The 18,418-nt window shown below is 44.5% G+C and overlaps 1 protein-coding gene across 1 annotated transcript; it reads left to right on the top strand.

The window, feature by feature from the left end:
* The first annotated feature begins 1,250 nt into the window (after nt 1–1,250).
* LOC135395846 (uncharacterized) lies at nt 1,251–2,138 on the top strand. The gene has a single exon (XM_064626935.1). It carries the CDS (start codon nt 1,251–1,253, stop codon nt 2,136–2,138), a length of 888 nt encoding a protein of 295 aa, XP_064483005.1.
* Nucleotides 2,139–18,418: the final 16,280 nt, after the last annotated feature.

Raw genomic sequence — 18,418 nt, 5'->3', positions numbered from 1 at the left:
TTAGAATAATTCTGTCAGCAATAATGACGTAAAACGTAAAAAGAACTAGCTTCTAGTTACTTATAGTAAAGAATTTCAATATGCAATTGCCATGCTTGGAAATGCGTATGGGCCATGTAGTCCACAAGATCTTGTTACAGAGGATTAAAAAACACTTGAGGCTGCGGTCAAGTCCCGTGCAGGTGCTGAGCTAAACCTTACTATACGTTTAAGCTATACGCACAAGGATCATCGGTTGCGTAGCAATATCTTTCCTAGACCTAGAGAACGTCATTATATCTACTCTCCGAAACGAATCTCCGCCCTCACTTCACTTTACTCAAAGTGCTCTCTATTGTACCCCCTCCACGCCGTCGCGATGTCTTGAGGCATTCTTCCTCGCCCGACATGAAACACCTCTCGAAAATTTGTCTTAACGGAAAGGTGGCGCTAGCTCCAGACACGTTCGCGCGTTTGAAGAAGCGCAAACGTTTCTTACCTGGACGCGCCTACAAAAAGATTCACAAGAAACCGAAACGTTTGAAGAGCTGTCTGTCTCAGCAGCAAGAGCAAGGCGTGCCTTTGTCGGTGGTTCCTCTCCTGCTTCCCGCCGTGTTGAACCTTTTCGCCAATGGCCAAGTGAATTGAAGTGACCGGCTCCATCGTAAACATTCTTTCCTCGAAGGAGAGTGACGACGTCAAAGCGAAACTGATACTGCAGGCAGTGTATCGCATTCTCAAGCAGTACAGATTCAATCCCTATGACAATAAAAACAAGGCGTCCGACGCTACAAATGACTTTGACCATTCGCTCCTCTCTCCAGAGCTGGACGAAGGGGAAGCGGAAAGGGTCGTCTCGGAAATAAAGAAGGTTATTTCCTGGGATCGCGAGGGTTGTGTCTCCGTGTCGGGCAAGCCCATCAGGCACTCCTACGTTTACGAACTCCTCAATTATTTGTGGTAGTGTAAGACGGGAAAGAAACCTTCAGGGTTACCCAAAGTCTCGAAACTATTGCGCTTGATTTCTGTGCCCAAATCTCGCGAGCCTCAGCAGCAACAAGCCTCAATTGCACGGACGACCTATAAAGGGATATGAGAAACTAGAGCGTGGTTTGGGGGGAGTGGACTGCTATAGAAAAGTGCGTCACTTGAGTAAAAAGAAGGCTCTCGCCATTCTCAAAAAGCTGGATGCCTACACACTACACCATCCGGTGAGAAGAAAGTTTAATAGAAGACGCATCATCGCGCTCAAGATCAACTACGTGTGGCAAATGGATCTCACAGACTTTTCAAAATACAAGAGGTTCAACGGTGGCTACCGCTACATTCTCGTGGCGATCGATTCCCTCTGCCGTTTTCTGCGCACCCTTCTGCTAAAGACAAAACGCCCTGCCGAAATGAAAAGGGCCACGATAAGACTTTTCTGGGAAGGTAACGCGTCTATACGCATCTTTTGCGACAGAGGAGGGGAATTGTACAAGGAGACCTTCAAGAAGCACCTAGCACGAAAGAAGGTCTTCATGTATTCCACCTTCTCTCCAGTAACGAAAGCATCACAGGCAGAACGGGTCACAAGGACATTACACGACAGAATATTTCATTATTTTAGAGTAACCGGAAAATACCACTTCGTTTCCGTGCTTCCCAAGATCGTGCGCGACTACCACAACACCAAACATAGGACGTTGGGCATCAGCCCATCCGAAGTCACGCCCGAAACCAAATTGGAGCTCTTCAATAAAATAAATGGGAAGCCTGTCATACCCTCTATGAAAAAGAAGCTCAAATTGGGGTATAAAGGGAGGGTCCTACTACACAGGGAAGGTTTTCAAAAGAGCTCGGAAGGGAGTTGGTCTCCTCAGATTTTCACTGTTTCCCGCTTGAGAGACACCTCCCCTCCTGTCGTGCATCTGGAAGATTACCGGGGCAAGGAAGTGGACGGATCTTTCTACCCCAAGGAGCTACTCGTCGTAACCCGCGACGCTGAGATGAATTACGGATCCTTGTCATACGTGACATCGCAAAGAAAAAAGGCGCGAAAGACAGAAGGCGGGGTTGGCAAAGTACGCACGACAGCGTCGCAATGCGAGGAGGAGGAGAACGGTGTAGCAACTATAAATGGTGCACCGGTCCTACGACGATTGATCGAAAGCCCATGAGGGGCATCCATCCACAACATGAGCCATTTCGTGGAGAAATATGTAAGTTGACCGTCTCTGCTGTGTGAGTGTATTCTATGTATGGTATTGTTTTTCAGGAAAGGATAGCAGCTGTCACCACGTGTAACTAAACACACAGGGACAGCCGTCCAGCAACCTCTCTCATCATGATCAAGCTCAAGCGTTTCTTTACCGCAAGGAGAAGTGACCATAGTTTAGGGGGAATCTGGTACTGATTTTGTTCGACCGCGGTGCCACACTGTCTCGTATGTCAGTACGATCCCATCGATGCCATCCTCGTGGCCATGGAAAGAGAGCACGAAGCTAGAATAGACAATCTTGGTAACAGTCCAGTCGTCCTTTCAGACGATGACGATGACGACAATAGAGTCAGTAGTCTAGCTTTCGTAATACCTGAAACGGGCAACGACGAACCCTAGATGGGTATGACATTGCAGATAAACTGCTCATATGGAAAGGGGATCAGTCGTATGCAGATCTCATTCCTCTTTCTGGTAGGGCTAGAGATAAATCACCAGATGCAAGCCCAGAATTTGGAAGGAAAAAGGAGCCTGTCCAGGGGTGTAGAATCGTTGAGTTACGAGAAGGCGTCGTAGAGAATCATCCCTCCGTCACGGAGAGACGATTCCTTCCTTTTTTGTCACAGATGAGGCATTCGATGGAACGGCAACTAGTTACACGCCTCTCTGCTCCCCACACGACGACAACGTCGACGATTTGCGACTCTACCTACCGAGCATAGCTCCAGTAATCACGCACGTTCTCGAAGCTTATCCTATGCCTTTCAAATTTTCTCTCTGCTCCAAGGCGCTCATGGTTAAGGACAGAGCCGACAGGTTGACTCCTCATCTCCTTCACGTGAACCTTCACATGAAAGTGGTTCATAACCACCAAGAAATCGAACACGCGATAAATGCTGCCATCACAGAGTCTTTGCAACACGTAGAAAACTATGCGAGAGAAGGGTCTGGTTTCACCTCCAACGACGTTCAATATGTTTGAAACCGAAGCGGATTGGGTGCACGATCGAGCTTCCCGAAATGTTGAAAAGAAAAACAAAAACTCTCGCAAACGTCAAAGTTCCACCGAATCACGAAAACGAGTGTTTCAAATATAGCGTGCTGGCAGTCTTGCATCCGTTGAGGAACAACCCAAACGATTATGCTAGGCACCGCAAATAATAATAATAAATCATTCGAATCCGGAGACACGCGTAACATACTGGACATCATGCTTCCCAGTCACTTATGAAGACATTACGCTGTGGGAGAGAAAAAACTAAATCTCCGTGTACATCTATGTGTTCGATGAGCAGACGAGTCCGATATCTACTGGACGGGTTCCCTGCATGCTGTATAAGGATAAAGTCCATCTCCTCAAGGTTAGAGAGCACTTCTATGGAATCAGAAAATTTTGCACTTTCATGGGACGAAGTGACTATCTTTATTGCGAGAAATGTACGAGTGGTTATGGGACAAGAGAGGCGTTGGAGCAGCACAAACGTCTGTGTCAAGACGTAAACGAAGTGATTCTAAAAATGCCAAAAGCGGGGGAGAGCGTCTCCTTCAACAAGATACAGTACATGCAACCCTACCGCTATTTTGCGGTACTAGGCACGGAGAGTGGTTTGGAAAAGGATGCACTCGTTAAGGACGCCGTGAGTGTGCACACGATGAGCTGCGACGGAGAGAAGTTGCAACGGAAAAATACTAGGCCTAGATGGCTCTTTGGGACCCAACGGTGCAGAAAAATGCTTGGTCGCGCTCAAGAGATTTAGCGATCAAATCGATAGGTTGAACCGCTGTCCCTCGCCATTGGTCATGAGTAGGGAAGACCACTTTCAACAAGAGAGCGCAACACACTGCGAAGTTTGTGGAATCAAATTTAACCGACATACGTGGCAGGTGTCGCATCACGACCACACCCGCTTCGTAGAGCCCGGTTCCTCGAATTTTGTCACGACACTGTGTGATACGTGGAACCTTACATGTTGTAACACGAAAGAACTCATCGTGTGCGTGCACAACCAGCAATACGATTTTACCTTCCGTGTCCGCCACATGCACATTCTAAATCTGGGTGAAGCGTGGTTCTACATTGGCGATCTCCATTCCCGCGATACCACGCAGTTTTTCAACCTCTCCTTGTTGAACCTGGTGGAAACTCTGCTGGTGGAAACCACCGGTGGCGAGAGCGCGTTTCATTGTACCCGTCAAATGTTTGGCGACTGTTTCCGGCACCTCCTCAGGAAGGGCATTTATCCGTACACCTTCGTTGACAGTTTCAAAGCGTACAATTTACTTGCGCTACCGCCAAAGGAAGCTTTCTAAAGTGACATGAACGACCAAGAGATCACGGAAGAGGACTATCAGTATGCCCTCGACATTTTCGAATTGTTTGAAAATGTTATTACACCCGTCTCTACATCACACTCGACGCATATCAGCTGTACGACGTCATACTGTATTTGAGGAAGATTGCGCTAGAGACGGATGGGATGGATATCCTACATACCGTGTCCCTCGGCAGTTACGCATGGAGCAGCGCTCTGAAGCTCACCAAAGCCAGATTCGAGCTCATGAGCGACCATGAGATGTACGAAACGATCGAGAAGGGGATCAGGGGAGGCATTTGTAACAGCTTCCACAGATACTGTTGGGCTAATCACGAGGGGTGCGACAATTACAATCCCCAGCAAGAAAAGTCTTTTATCCAGTACGTTTGGTAAATCGATACAAAATGTGAAACACATGAAAAGGTATGCTATATCCTACGACAAAGAAACTTGCACTCCGAAAAGCTAGCTCTGTCGACAGTCAGCATTTTCTCATTGTGTGTGACAAGTGCATCTTGTACCAAATGAAACAACGTCACATTAAATGCACACACCCCCATTTCGTGGGCTAAGCCATTCTAGAGATATCCACAGTCCGAATGTACAGCCTCATCTACGAGTCGCTCTTTTCTTGCTTGACGTGTACAGTGCAATTGATCTATAGCGATACAGACAGCATAATTTTTTCTTTCAGGTGTGAAAGCCTGGAAGAGCAGCTCATGAAAATCGAGGACAAGTTAGATCTGTCTTCCTATCCATCAGACCACCTGCTTTTCAACTACAAGCACACGAAACAGATGGGGTACTTCAAAGACAAGGCGGGAGGATGTCGTAGCCATCTGAGCCAAAATGTACAGCATTCTCTTGGCTGGGACACACCAACAGATTGCGAGAGCAAAAGGAGTTAAGGAAGACGTGGTGAGGAAACATTTATTGCACGAAGTGTACCTAGATTCTCTGTTAAATGAAAAGACAGTCTTTCAGAAGCAGTGCACTATTTAGAGTATAAAGCAAACAATGTACACCATTTCGAGACTAAAGAAGAGCTTGGTCTCCTACAACGACAAGCGCTATCTCGTGGATGCCGTACATTCCTTCCCTTACGGAAGCTGCAAATACAGTAAGCTGTGATGGTGTTCCGACACGTATAGGGTTACGATAATACTTTCTCTTTGTGCAGTAGCGGAAAACCCAGAAGCGAGCCCGAGAGGCGTCATCATAGATCGAGTGACCATGGAACAAAGAGCAAGTCCTTCGTGCACGTGCATATAATCGAGAATAAAAAGTTCTAGTCGAGATATGCTCTCTCTCTCTTTCTCAGATAGGAGAAGCATAGGTCATCGTGGTAGTGCGGTAGCGGAATGAGGGTATGAAAAGAATTATAATTAAATCATCGTGCTGGTGCTGTGACCCGCGGAATGACGACGCAGCAATGAGGATTCCCCGTATCTTTTCTGGCACGCCTAATCTTCTCGTAATGTTCTGTTTGTGAGATCAGGCAGGTCAAGGAGGGTGCAGGCATCTATCAACCAACTCAAGAGACATCTTTGTATGTATTCAATAAAGTTGTTACTGTGAAAAAAGACACACAGAGTCTCGTCAAAGTTATTCAGAGTGTTTAATGCGTTGTATTTCGATAACAAAATAGTATTTCAATAAATCGGTGAAAAAAATGCAATGTGGACTGCTTGGAAATGTTGTTGGTTCCGCAGGGCGTACTTAATTTGAGTGACGGCACGAGCGAGAAGATCCACAATGTCTGCAGAGATGTAGTTGAATTCAGTGTTGGACGAGCTCACAAATACGCTCCTCAGTCCCAGGGGTGCCTCCGGAACCGTAATGCAGACGTTCTTGTAACGGGTGTAGATCCGACGCACCATCTCCTGCAGGGGCCCTGGAGATATCTCTCCTATATTGCCGAAACCCAACATATTTATCACGTAGCGAAAAGCAGTGATGACGAAGTAGTTGCGGGGACTCTCCTTGTTGAAACATTCATTCTCCACTTCTTCCCAAGAAGCGTGGATATGAGAACAATTTTGTAAAGTGTGGTAGCTAAACAATTCCACGTACCGGTCATGCGAGCACAGTGCGTGCTGCCTTTACGCAGCGTTTTCAAATAAACACGCGCAAAGAAACAAGAGCGAAAGTGAAACGGAGAAGCAACCCGTTGCCACTAGGAGCGCACGGTGGAAGGAGAGAGCGAAACTGAAACGGGGAGCGCCCGCTAGGAGATGACCGCTCGATGCTCACCGGCCAGGCACGGTGGCAGCGCAGGGGGTGCTAAGAGTGTGCGCATGCGTAGCAGCCACAGAGAGGCGCTCCCATCATTCGCGCGCTGGCTCTCGCGGAGTGAGGACGTGCGTTCGGCTGCTCCGCCGTCCCCGCGCCGTGTGAGTGGAGACTGGACTGTCGTCGGGACCGAACGCTCCGTCGCCGCGGGGGAAAAAGTGGGTGATTTCCCGTGGCGTTTTTTCCCGATGTTTGTGGGATTTTTTTCCGCGCTCGTGTTAAGCCTTTTATTCCCTGTGTTTTGTACGTGCATGTTTAGGAGTGACTTCCACGCCCGTAGCATCCTAAGGCTTTTCTCCGTTGTGCGCCTAGCGTTTTGTGGTTGTAGTCTTCAGCTAGCTGCGTAGCGTCGTGCGGTGACGCTGTGGTTAGGCCTAACCGATCGCCTTAAGCCTTTTCCATGATGTGTACTGTTTTCTCCATGCTGTCGCATGTTTAGCAGTAGCGGTTAGGCCTTTTCCCCGCGCTTTGGTATGACTAAACTTGTTGAGCAGTGTTGCAATTTTACCTACAGCTATTAGTTTGTTGTTCTCTGTCTTTCTTGCACAGAGCTATGATGGTGGCGCCATCTGGCCTTGCAACTAGGTGGCCACCTGTCGTCGATCTCTGCATCTACCGGCTGTCAACAAGCAATATGGCGGGCGCTGGTTACTCTTGCATTCAGGAGCGGTCTCTTCGCCGAGGCGTCGTTGATTTCGAATAAATTATTTCTCTCCACTCTATTTCTATCTATTTTTTTCTTTTTTATGGACACTGGTTGCCCACAACACATAGGGTGATCTGGACATGAGTTAGATGCTCCCCAATTAGTGTCATGACTCACTGTATGATTCTGATTACTGTGGGGGGTCCTAATCAGGTCTAATTGCTAATTATACGTACGACGCCTTGTAGAGTCGTGGGCAGAGAGTGTCCATCACTTACTATTAGGGAAGACACTTAGCCGTGGCTGTAATATCTTTTCTTGGCAGAGGATGTAGATCATCTCGTGAGGGAACACCGACACCTTGCAAAGATATAGCAGTCTGCAAAACCCCTCAGCCCGCAACAATCACTGCCATTGAAGTGGTATGGGAAATTTATAATAGAAATTGAGAAAGGGTTACAAAGACGGATGTGCACAGAAAACGTCTAATTTTTCTTCACATGCTTGTGGAGTCAATGACAAGATGCCTCTGAAGAGTAGCCTCTGTTGAAGAAATTGACATGGCTCCACCTGAGGCCTTCTTATATGAATGCCTATTATGCCTTCTGATGAAGTCATGAACTCATGATGTTTGATAGCCAAGGTGGTAGCCTATGTTCTCTTAGAGCGTATGGACTGGAACGAGTTTGTAGCAAACACCTATGCATTGAAAAGAAAAAAAGCATGTATACATTGCGTTACTCGTTGGTGGGAACTGAAGCACTCGCAAACTGATATGGACACAGTACGGGGATGTTCTCCTTCCTTCCTTGTTTGTTTACTGCTATCATTCGTTTGTCCATTCATAAACACAGCGGTCAATAAACCCAGGCAGCACATGGTAGGATAATAGATGGTTATATGATGTCTAACCTCAGACATCTGGGATAACTATAGAATGTCTAAGGCTATACCTAATGTCACATAGACGTCCACTAGCATAGCAGTAGACGTGATAATATAACACTAATAGCCGTCTAACCTTAGACATTGAATGTCGACGTACGTAGACATGATTTACCCCTTTTCTAGACATGATACCTAAAATTGGCTCTTAGACATGCGTTAGCACTGAAGTTTAGACTAAATGTGTTTTATACCTCCATTTCGGAAGTAGGGTTAGGATTTGGCCTTTGTTATACCTCACTTTTGCTACCCTTATCCGTAGTTTATACGTCCTGTCTATCGTACCCCCCGTGCATATTAATGTGAATTTTCTGTCTGTGTATAACCCCTTGTGAGTACTTCAGTCTGAGAGCACGCATTTTGTAATTAATTTATTTCAACCAAAAACTGTACACAAAGTATGCAAAACTAGTCACAGGGGTGAACCCTTCAGATCTGTTCGTTACAATGAAGCAAAAATGTGATGAGCTTTGGTGGCTAAAAACACGGTTTTGTAGTGTCACATGCTTGAACGTGTTGGCAGGAAGCACCACTGGTGCTGGAGCCACAAAGTGGTGTGGATCCTCGAAAAAGTGCGGTAATTGTAGAATAAGCATTCCGTCTTGTACCCCTGGTTCTCCGGCTCATGGACGCTGTTACCCAGACAAACCTGCAGAACAAGAAGTCAGTTTTAGAGAGCATGAAGCAGCTAGCCATGTTACTCATAACCATTCCAGTCGAAACGAGACAGCGTTGTGGCTCCACCCTCTTAGATTTTGCTTTAAAAAATAAAGAAAAATTATATGCACATGTTTCAAAACGAATGTTAGTACTGAAATGAATTTCTTTCAAATTCCTGGAAGTCATGACTGGAATGACTTGTTAGCCTCGCTATGTACTCAACATCACTGCTCCAGGAATGTGTATATCAGAAGCGAATTGCCAAGTACAGTCGACCCCCGTTTATCCGGACGGTGCCGTTCCCGGCGAAATCGTCCGGATACCGGGACATCCGGATAAATGAAACGACCGGACAGAAGCGTCCTACAGAGCAAGGTTTAATTAAAACACAGAAATCTCGTCAATGACAGCTGTTACATAGTAGTGTAGGCACTCGATTCCTGCAAACTTTTGCTAATTGCATAGAGTTGAGCCACGCTGTTGCGCTGCTCAAAGAATGTCAGTGCGGACGCAAAGTGTCAATGTCGGAGCCTTGTTTCTCACCGGCGTCATCGGCACAGTCTTGCTGCACATCATCGGAGGCAACAGCAGCAATCACACCGTCATCAGTCATAGCTGCACACGCGTCATCGTCCTTATCAACGTCAACGTAGTCAAAAACCTACGGCAGTCGCATCATCTACGGCAGTCGCAGTGAGCCTCTGCATCAGGGATCGCAGCTCAGCTGGGGGAATGTCTTCGTCGGCCAACGGGCCGTAAGCAGCAGGCCCTCGGGTTGGAGTTTTCCCCTCTAGAACCGGACAGTTGCTCGAGATATTTCCAAATGACTCGACTGGTCAACGTGACCCAACGCACACAAATAGAAAAGAGGGTCATCGTGCACGGTTGTCTCCCCTACGGAGGAATGTAGGTCCCTGACGTGTGACGGGAATAACCCCAACGCAGAGAAAAGGGTGACGAAGCGGGGTCAGCGTCTCCTCTTACTCACGGTAGTCCGGATATCTGAAGCTGAATTACAAGAATTTTCGACTTTCGTTCCCTGGAATTCTTGTCCGAGTCCGGAAGCTGAAGTCCGGATAAACGAGAACAAAATATATGGAGGAAAATCCGTTCCCGTGCCTTTTGTCCGGATACCGCGGGATCCGGATAAATGAAGCCCGGATAAACGGGGGTCGACTGTATCTTGCTCCAGATACTTCATGTAACACGGTTTTTGCGTAACATATGTCGCATGCATGTTTCGTTGATGGCGCTTGAAGATCAGTCTTTTGACCAGGTAGTATTTGAAGCAATGGGTGTTTCAGTAGGGTAATTCCATTTTAAATCGACCAAGGTCCGCCGATGACATTTTTTTATTTCAGTGAAAAAAATATATGTTGGAAACGACCTTCAGTGAAGACGAAAGCGAGTTTCTGGAGCTTCCTAGGATCAGCGAGTCCACAGATGGAGAGGGGTTGAGGTGGCGCCGTCTTCGCGACGTGATTTTTTTTTCTTCGACTTTGCAGCCTTACTGATGCCATTCCATTCGCGTCACAGCCCTCATAGCTAGCACACTTAACGTCTGGGCACTCTAGTATATACCTGGAGGACGAGAAAATGGTGTAACTTTAAAGGGACGCTGAAGAAAAAATGCCAAAGTCAAAAGACATGACAAAAATTTTACATTTTTTAGCGCTCATAGCTCGTCGACAACAAGCCAGATATCCGAAATGAAATTTGCTTTTAATATGCAATCTTTCCTCTATCGTTCAATATACAGGGTGTTCAAAATTAAGCTTTCACAAGCACTTTATAAATAGGCGAACAAAGAAAACTGGTGCTTGGTGTTAATTTTTCTGTTCCTTGAGTAAGAAACAAGTGCTACATAATTAGCAGCACCTGTTTCTTACACAAGTAGCGTAATGTTATCATCCGGTTTCCTGTCATCGCTGTGTTTGCGTACCGCTTGTGAAAGCTTAATTTTGAACACCCTGTATAGAAAACCATTCTAACCCGTTTCGTCGCCGAAAGAGATGTCAGTAAAGTTAGGTCAGAGCAGAAAATTGCCGATGTTTGGTATGGCATACCTCGGCCGCTGCAATACCTATTTCAATAATGTTGCGCTTACTGAAGGGCCAACGTGTCCCCTAAATCCAGCTGCAAAAATACGTTCACTATTTTAGTTGGGTGAACGCAGCGAATTTTTCTCTGTGTGCAGGTTTCGCCGTTGCGGCCTTGCACTCCGACTCCACGCCATCGCGCGTTTCGAATTGCACTTGCCTTTGGTCTTCCTGATGTTGCATTGATTCCCGCTGCTGGCACTTGTTTGTGGACATGTCCACGTCGGCATTCTTAATTACGAGAAACCCTTTTATATGCCGTTCCGAGACCAACAGATGACGTCTGTCTATTATGCCGCAGCGAAGAAGAGTGGAGTACTCACTGGAGTAGCTGAGTATAGCAACACTTTTGTCAATACCGCACGAGGTGTTAATTTTTTAGATTAAATTATGTACTGGAAAGCGCTACCAGTGGCTGACTGCTGGAAGTGCCGTCTTTATTACAGCCGCAAACACAAAACTGTCAGCCTACATTGCATAAGTACCATGCCTTTCTGCGATGGAAATGATCGTGACGTCTATGTGTGACATATATTAATAAAAAATTATGAAAGGCGCATTCTACCGACAAGAGTTCGCCTGGTCTGGCGTGGTGCAACCTTCCTCTTATTGACCAAATCCTGCATAATTGACCAAGCAATGTCGGGGTTCAGGAGATGCATATGCTACCTGTGTAATGTAAGTTAAGCGAATGACAGTTTTTTCTTCTTGCGGCTGTAATAAAGACAGCACCAGTAGACTTCCCAGTAGATTTTTTTAGCGCACACCCTGTGCAGTATTGACAAAACTGTTTCAAAAGTTGTTGCTATACTCAGCTACATATTGTCAGTCAATACTCCACTCTCAGTCGCTGCGGCATAATAGACAGACGTCATATGTTCCTCTCGCAACGGCATATGAAAGGTTTGCAAGTAAAGAAGAATGACGACGTGGACATGTCCACAAACAAGTGCCAGCAGCGAGAATCAGTGCAACATCAGGAAGACCGAAGGCAAGTGCAATTCGAAACGCGCGCGATGGCGTGCCACTCGAAAGTGGAGTCGGAGTGCAAGGCAGCAAGGCGAAACCTGGACACAGAGAAAAATTCGCTCTGTTCACCCTACTAAAATAGTGCAGCATATTTTAGCAGCAGGACTTAGGGGACACGTTGGCCTTTCGGTAACCGCAAAATTATTGGAATCGGTATCGCAGTGGCTGAGGTATGCCATACCGCGATGGCGTGCCACTCGACAATGGAGTCAGTGTGCAAGGACGCAACAGTGAAGCATGGACACAGAGAAAAATTCGCCGCGTTCACCCTACTAAAATAGTGCAACATAATTTTGCAGCTGGATTTAGAGGACACCTTGGCCTTTCAGTAGCCGCAAAATTATTGGAATAGGTAGGCTGAGGTATGCGATACCAAACATCGGCAATTTTCTGCTCTCACCTAACTTTACTGACATCTCTTTCTACAACAAAACAGCTTAGAATGTTTTTTTATACATTGGACGATAGAAGAAAGATTGCGCATTAAAAGCATACATCATTTACGGATATCCCTGCTGGAAAACGTCTCATTCAAAATCCTATGAAAATCTCATTGAACCTATTGGATATCATGTACACAAATCTCATTCAGTGACTGCGAAAATTCTCATTCCCAATAGATGATTAGGGACAAATATTACATTGAAAATGGTGCCATATTCAATGAGTCTTAATGAGAAATCACAATATTTGTTAACGAGATGTAATGAGAAATCACAGCAAGCGTTAATGCGATGTAATGAGAAATCACAGCAAGTGTTAATGACATATAATGAGAAGTCACAGAAAGTGTTAATGAGATGTAATGAGGAGTGGTGACTCCAAACTCATTGAATGTCCCCGTCATGTCTCATTGAACCAATGAGCCCCAGCAGGATATTTCTCATTGGAATGGTTCTCCATTCCGATTCGCCAGTAGGTTTGTTGTGGTATAGTCACATTAGATGTGTAGAGCTTTCCAATCAGTATAAATGAATTCCCGCAAAAATGAATTAGACTCAATGTGATTTGGATAATTTACTGGATCAATGCACTACATGGTGGAATTTCATTTACATATACCGGGTGTTTCAGTTAAATCCCCGGGCTAATTACTTCTTGAACGGGTGCACCAATCGAAGAACTTTCTTTTTTACAAGTATCTGTCCGATACCACCTAAAAGCTGCGCACTGTGTGAATGAGAGGGAGGCGCTCATTATTTAAATAAAAATTCAAATGAGTTTCGTGAAAAAACGTAACTTCTAAAGCAGGGCGCCTTCGGCATTAAAATGGGTACTACCCCTTTTGGGAACTTCAGTGGACACCTTTTAGAGAAAAATCTGCCAACGAAGCGGGTCATTTGTTGCAGTAATTAATTGGTTTCGGTTTACATATTTTTGTCGCGGCTGGTCGCGGCGAAGTGCAAAAGGGCGTAATTCACTGGTGTAATTCATTGGCGTAATTCATGGTTGTAAGGACGTAATTCATTGGTGGACAACTGAGTGGAAAAGCGTCCTTTCGCGCTTCACCGCGACAAGCCGCGACAAAAACATGTAAACCGAAACCAATTAATTACTGCAACAAATGACCCGCTTGCGTGGCGGATTTTTCACTGAAAGGTGTCCACTGATGTTCCCAAAAGGGGTAGTACCCATTTTAATACCGACGGCGACCTGCTTTAGAAATAACGTTTTTTTGACGAAACTCATTTGCATTTTTATTTAAATAATGAGCGCCTCCCACTCATTCACACGGTGCGCAGCTTGTAGGTGGTATAGGACAGATACTTGTAAAAAAGGAAGTGCTTCGATCGTTGCACCGGTTCACGAATTATTTAGCCCGGGGATTTAACTGAAACACCCTGTATACAACATCGCAGCGCACGTAGATGCTAAGATTAAACTTTTCGCAGACGATTGTGTGCTTTACAAAGTTGTTAATACGGTTGAGGACCAAGTAACCCTTCAGCGTTGCCTTGATTCTGTAGTCCATTGGTGCGAAACTTGGCAAATGGGTATTAATGCGCAGAAGAGTGTTTACATGACGGTGTCTAGAAAGAAGACCAGTGCCGTACAGTGCCAATACGAAGTGAAGAGTGTTCCTTTAAAGCATGTACATGCACACAAATATCTCGGATTGACGTTCACCAGCGACTTGACATGGAGCCAGCACTCTAAAGAAGTTATCTCCAAGGCTAGGAGCAGGTTATACTTGCTACGGCGAACTTTTGCGGAGGCTGACTCCCAGACAAAACTAAATGCCTACAAATCTCTTGTCCGCTCTATCACTGACTATATGGCTCTGTAATATGGTTTCCCGAGGCTGTTACAAAAGTCAGAGAAATTGAGGTGGTACAGAGGAAGGCTATTCGCTTTGTGTATAACCGTTATTCTCGTTTAGACTCACCAACGCAGATGTTGGAGTCAGCCAATCTTCTTTCATTGCGTTTTAGAAATAAAATTCACCGTCTAAAACTCCTATGGAATCTCTACAACGATCTGACCGGTATTGCGAAAGATGGATACTTGCGCTTACAGCAGTATGGAAGCCGACGAGGGAAACATAGCCAGCACCTAACGCAATACAAATTTCGAACTAATTGTCTACGGGACTCCTTTTTCCCGGCGGCCATCAGCGACTGGAACAGCCTTCCCCAGGCGGTGGTTGACTGTGACACACTGTCTTTATTTGAGGGCTGTATCTCACAATATTACACAGCGTTTTCTCTTATTGTTAGTGCCTTTTTTTAATTTGTGTGATTATCTGTTCATTGCATGTCATCTGTATCCGCGTTTGTACTGTCCCATAATCCCGTGACTTTCACACTACGACGCGGGAAAAAATCCAAGTGTTTGTGCAGCGTCTCTGCTCCCCTGGAACCGGATGAGCACCTATATGCTGCAGTGCTGGTGAAGTGGCAGAGTTGTGCAATGACGGCAAAGTACAGTGTAAGCACGCATTACACTTTGTTCCCAGCTCTCTGTCTTCGGCCAGAACTCCTGGTGGTGTATCCACCGCAGTACTGCAGCGACGATCACAGTCTTCGCCTACTGTGCGCACGATAGACACGATAGGCACGTTGAGCAATCTTATTTTCGTAGTTGTCGTCGTTGTTTGACACGACGAATGCCCCATGATAGTTACGAAGGCTCTAACCAACTATGCAACTCAAGGCCCGGGTTAGAATTAGAATGATTGTCAGGAAATTGCTGTGCTACGTGTTTAGAAAGTGTCCTTTCTTTTTACAGCTACGTCAGGTTCACTGCTTATTGTGTGTTTAGAAGCTGAGTTTGGAGATTCCTTGGACCGAGAAACAGACGACAGATAACTGGATGTGTCGTCCGCATGATTCGCCAACGTTTTTCCATCCCGGTCCTATCAGGACTATCATCTTTAGTGTGCCTCATTTCCTGTTCACACCTACACAATAATAGACTTGCGTAGTTTCCAATTGAGAAGTGTGAAACAGAATCTGTGTTACCACAGTAGTCCCGAGAAGTGCAAAGGAATAGGCAGGAGCAATAAACTACCTGACCATAGGTGACAGTTATACTTTTAATGGTAGTGCAATGCTTCTTATCGTTGGCAGTATTATAGCATGTGAGGGATATAACACGTCAAATAATTTCAGGTAACGTTTCATAACTCACTAATGGTACAGTTACACCTCATTATCATAGTAAGTGATACATCTGTCTGGGAATGTCCACAATTTGTCATTCCCACGGAAGATTGTTCTGCCTTTTTTTAAATTTGATTTTATTTCCGAAGGAAATGAGGGCCAGGTACAAAAGGGATTAGGATCCCTGACGAGGAACCTGGTCCTCTACAAGCAGTCACAGCGATTTTGACAACACAAGAATAACATACATTTTGGTCAGTTTTAACATCAATGATATAACATCATTAATATCAACAACCTTAAACATCAACCTTAAACATCCACAGGACAATTTTACTAATAATGGTTCCAGTCATTCTTTTAATGAAATAATCTACAGAGGTTAATATATCTACATTCAGCAATGCTTCCATCAGTGTTCTTTTGTATACAGGAAATGTTTGAAAAGAAGTAAACAAGTGGCTCATATTGTTACAAAAATTTTGTAACAAATAGTCAGTCGCCTGCATGCCATAGTTCGTACAACTATAGGGGTAGACAGATAAATTAAGCTTCCGCTCAGTTGTGGTGTTTAGCTGAATTGTACCTGAATAGAAGCTATTGTACGCGTGTAACCCAAGCTTTAAAGTGTATAGATGACGTATTGGCATTATTTTTAATTCCCGAAAAGTCTCTGAAGACACTGCCGTAGAATTCGTAATGAAACGTACGGCTCTTTTTTGTAGTACATAAATTCTCGTGTAATTCGTCGAGCTAGTTAATCCCCATACTAACAAACAGTAATAAAGTTTATGATAAATTAGCGCGTAATAAAGTGTCCTTCTTAGCCATTGGGGCAACAGATGTTTAATTCGACAGAGGGCGCCAATTTTCCTTGCAATTTCTGCTGACACATTGTTTATGTGTGTGTTCCATAACAAATTTTCCTGAAATCATACCCCTAAGAACTTAATTTCTCTTACCTGTTGTAGTGTATCATTGCCGGTGCGTAAATCTATAGCGCTGTTCTCGATCGGCTTATTTTTCGCTACAAATATTATATATTTGGTTTTCTTGACATTTAGTTTTAACCTATTTATATCCAACCATATAGATAATTCACTAAGATAACTATTTACCATAATATTTAGGTGATCTAAGGATTGATGTCCAAAAAATACGTTTGTGTCATCCGCGTACATGACAATGTCACTTGTGTGCGGGATATTGATGATGCCGTTAATGTAGAGAAGAAACAGAACGAGGCCAAGAATCGAGCCTTGAGGGACGCCGTATCTTATCACCTGTTTTATAGAACTGTAGCGATGTACAGATACATACTGATATCTCGAGTCAAGATAACTATGAAAAAGATTATAAGCCACCCCGCGAATGCCGTACGCATTCAGTTTTCGCAAAAGAATGTCGTGCTGAATGGAGTCGAATGCTTTTTTGAAGTCTAGAAATAAGCCAATAGTATGCAATCGGTTCTCGATATTATGAATAATTTTATCATTTATTCCAAGTAAAGCAGCTTCCGTTGATTTTCCTTTCTGAAATCCGAATTGAGATTCCGAAATTATGTTATGATGCTCGAAGAAAGATAGCAGTCTCTTATTGATTATCTTCTCGACTCCTTTAGATAATATGGGGAGAATAGAGATCGGTCGATAATTATTTATGTCATTTTTGTCTCCGCCTTTGTTTAGTATAATTACTTTTGCTGTTTTTAGTTCATCAGGAAAGATACCAGTCGATAGTACAGAGTTAATAAGATAACACGGTGGTTTGCTTAGCACCGGTGCTACATGTTTAATTGGTTGAACCTTAAAACCATCGTCGCCTGAGGATCTCGAATTTTTCAATGCCAAAAATGATCTGTCGAACCTCAGCAGGGGTTGTTGGAAATAGAAAAAATAATCGGCTTTGTGATAAATTTAAATATTCTTCAAACGACTTCGCTGGTGGGAGTTGGGACGGTGTGTCAAACATACCAACCTCTATTAGATGATTATTAACCATATCAGCAAGCACTTGTCCAGAGTAAGTATTACCATTTATCGTAAGTTCTCTAGGTATTTCAGAAGGAATATGTGCAAAAGCTAATTGCCTTGCTGTGCTCCACACTTTTGATGAGTTTCCCTGTCCCTGGTTAAACAGACGAGCATAATATTGAGATTTCACATCTTTTAGTTTCTTGGTTACTTCGTTACGATATTGTTTAAATTGCCGAAGATCTTCAGCGTTGCGTGTTGTAAGAAATTTGCAGAAAAGCTTTTTTTTTCCTAATATCCCTGAGTAGAGATTGGGTCACCCAGGGCTTCCGAATTTTCTTACTTCGTTTTCGTGGAGCTAGCAACGGAAAAGACTCATCGTAGCATTCGAAAACCCTGTCGTACAATAGCCGATACAAAATATTCGGATCTTTCTCACTGTAATAGTCAGCCCAGTCAACAGCTGATACTTTGTCATAGAATTCATTTAATGCTTCGTCATTTATAACTCTCATTTTATGATGCGAGAAATAGTCGCCTATGTTATTAGCAGCTGTTGACGAGAAAATGCAAAAAACAGGCAAATGATCACTGATTAATGTTGAAAAGACACCGGAATATAATACACGTGTACAGTTTGTGATGCAAGGGTCGAGCAACGAGTTAGATTCTGGCCGT

Source organism: Ornithodoros turicata, chromosome 5, assembly GCF_037126465.1.
Source record: "Ornithodoros turicata isolate Travis chromosome 5, ASM3712646v1, whole genome shotgun sequence".
Classification (NCBI taxonomy): Eukaryota; Metazoa; Arthropoda; class Arachnida; order Ixodida; family Argasidae; genus Ornithodoros; species Ornithodoros turicata.
Note: the sequence above shows the minus strand (reverse complement) of the source record. Positions and strands in the feature narration are given on the sequence as shown.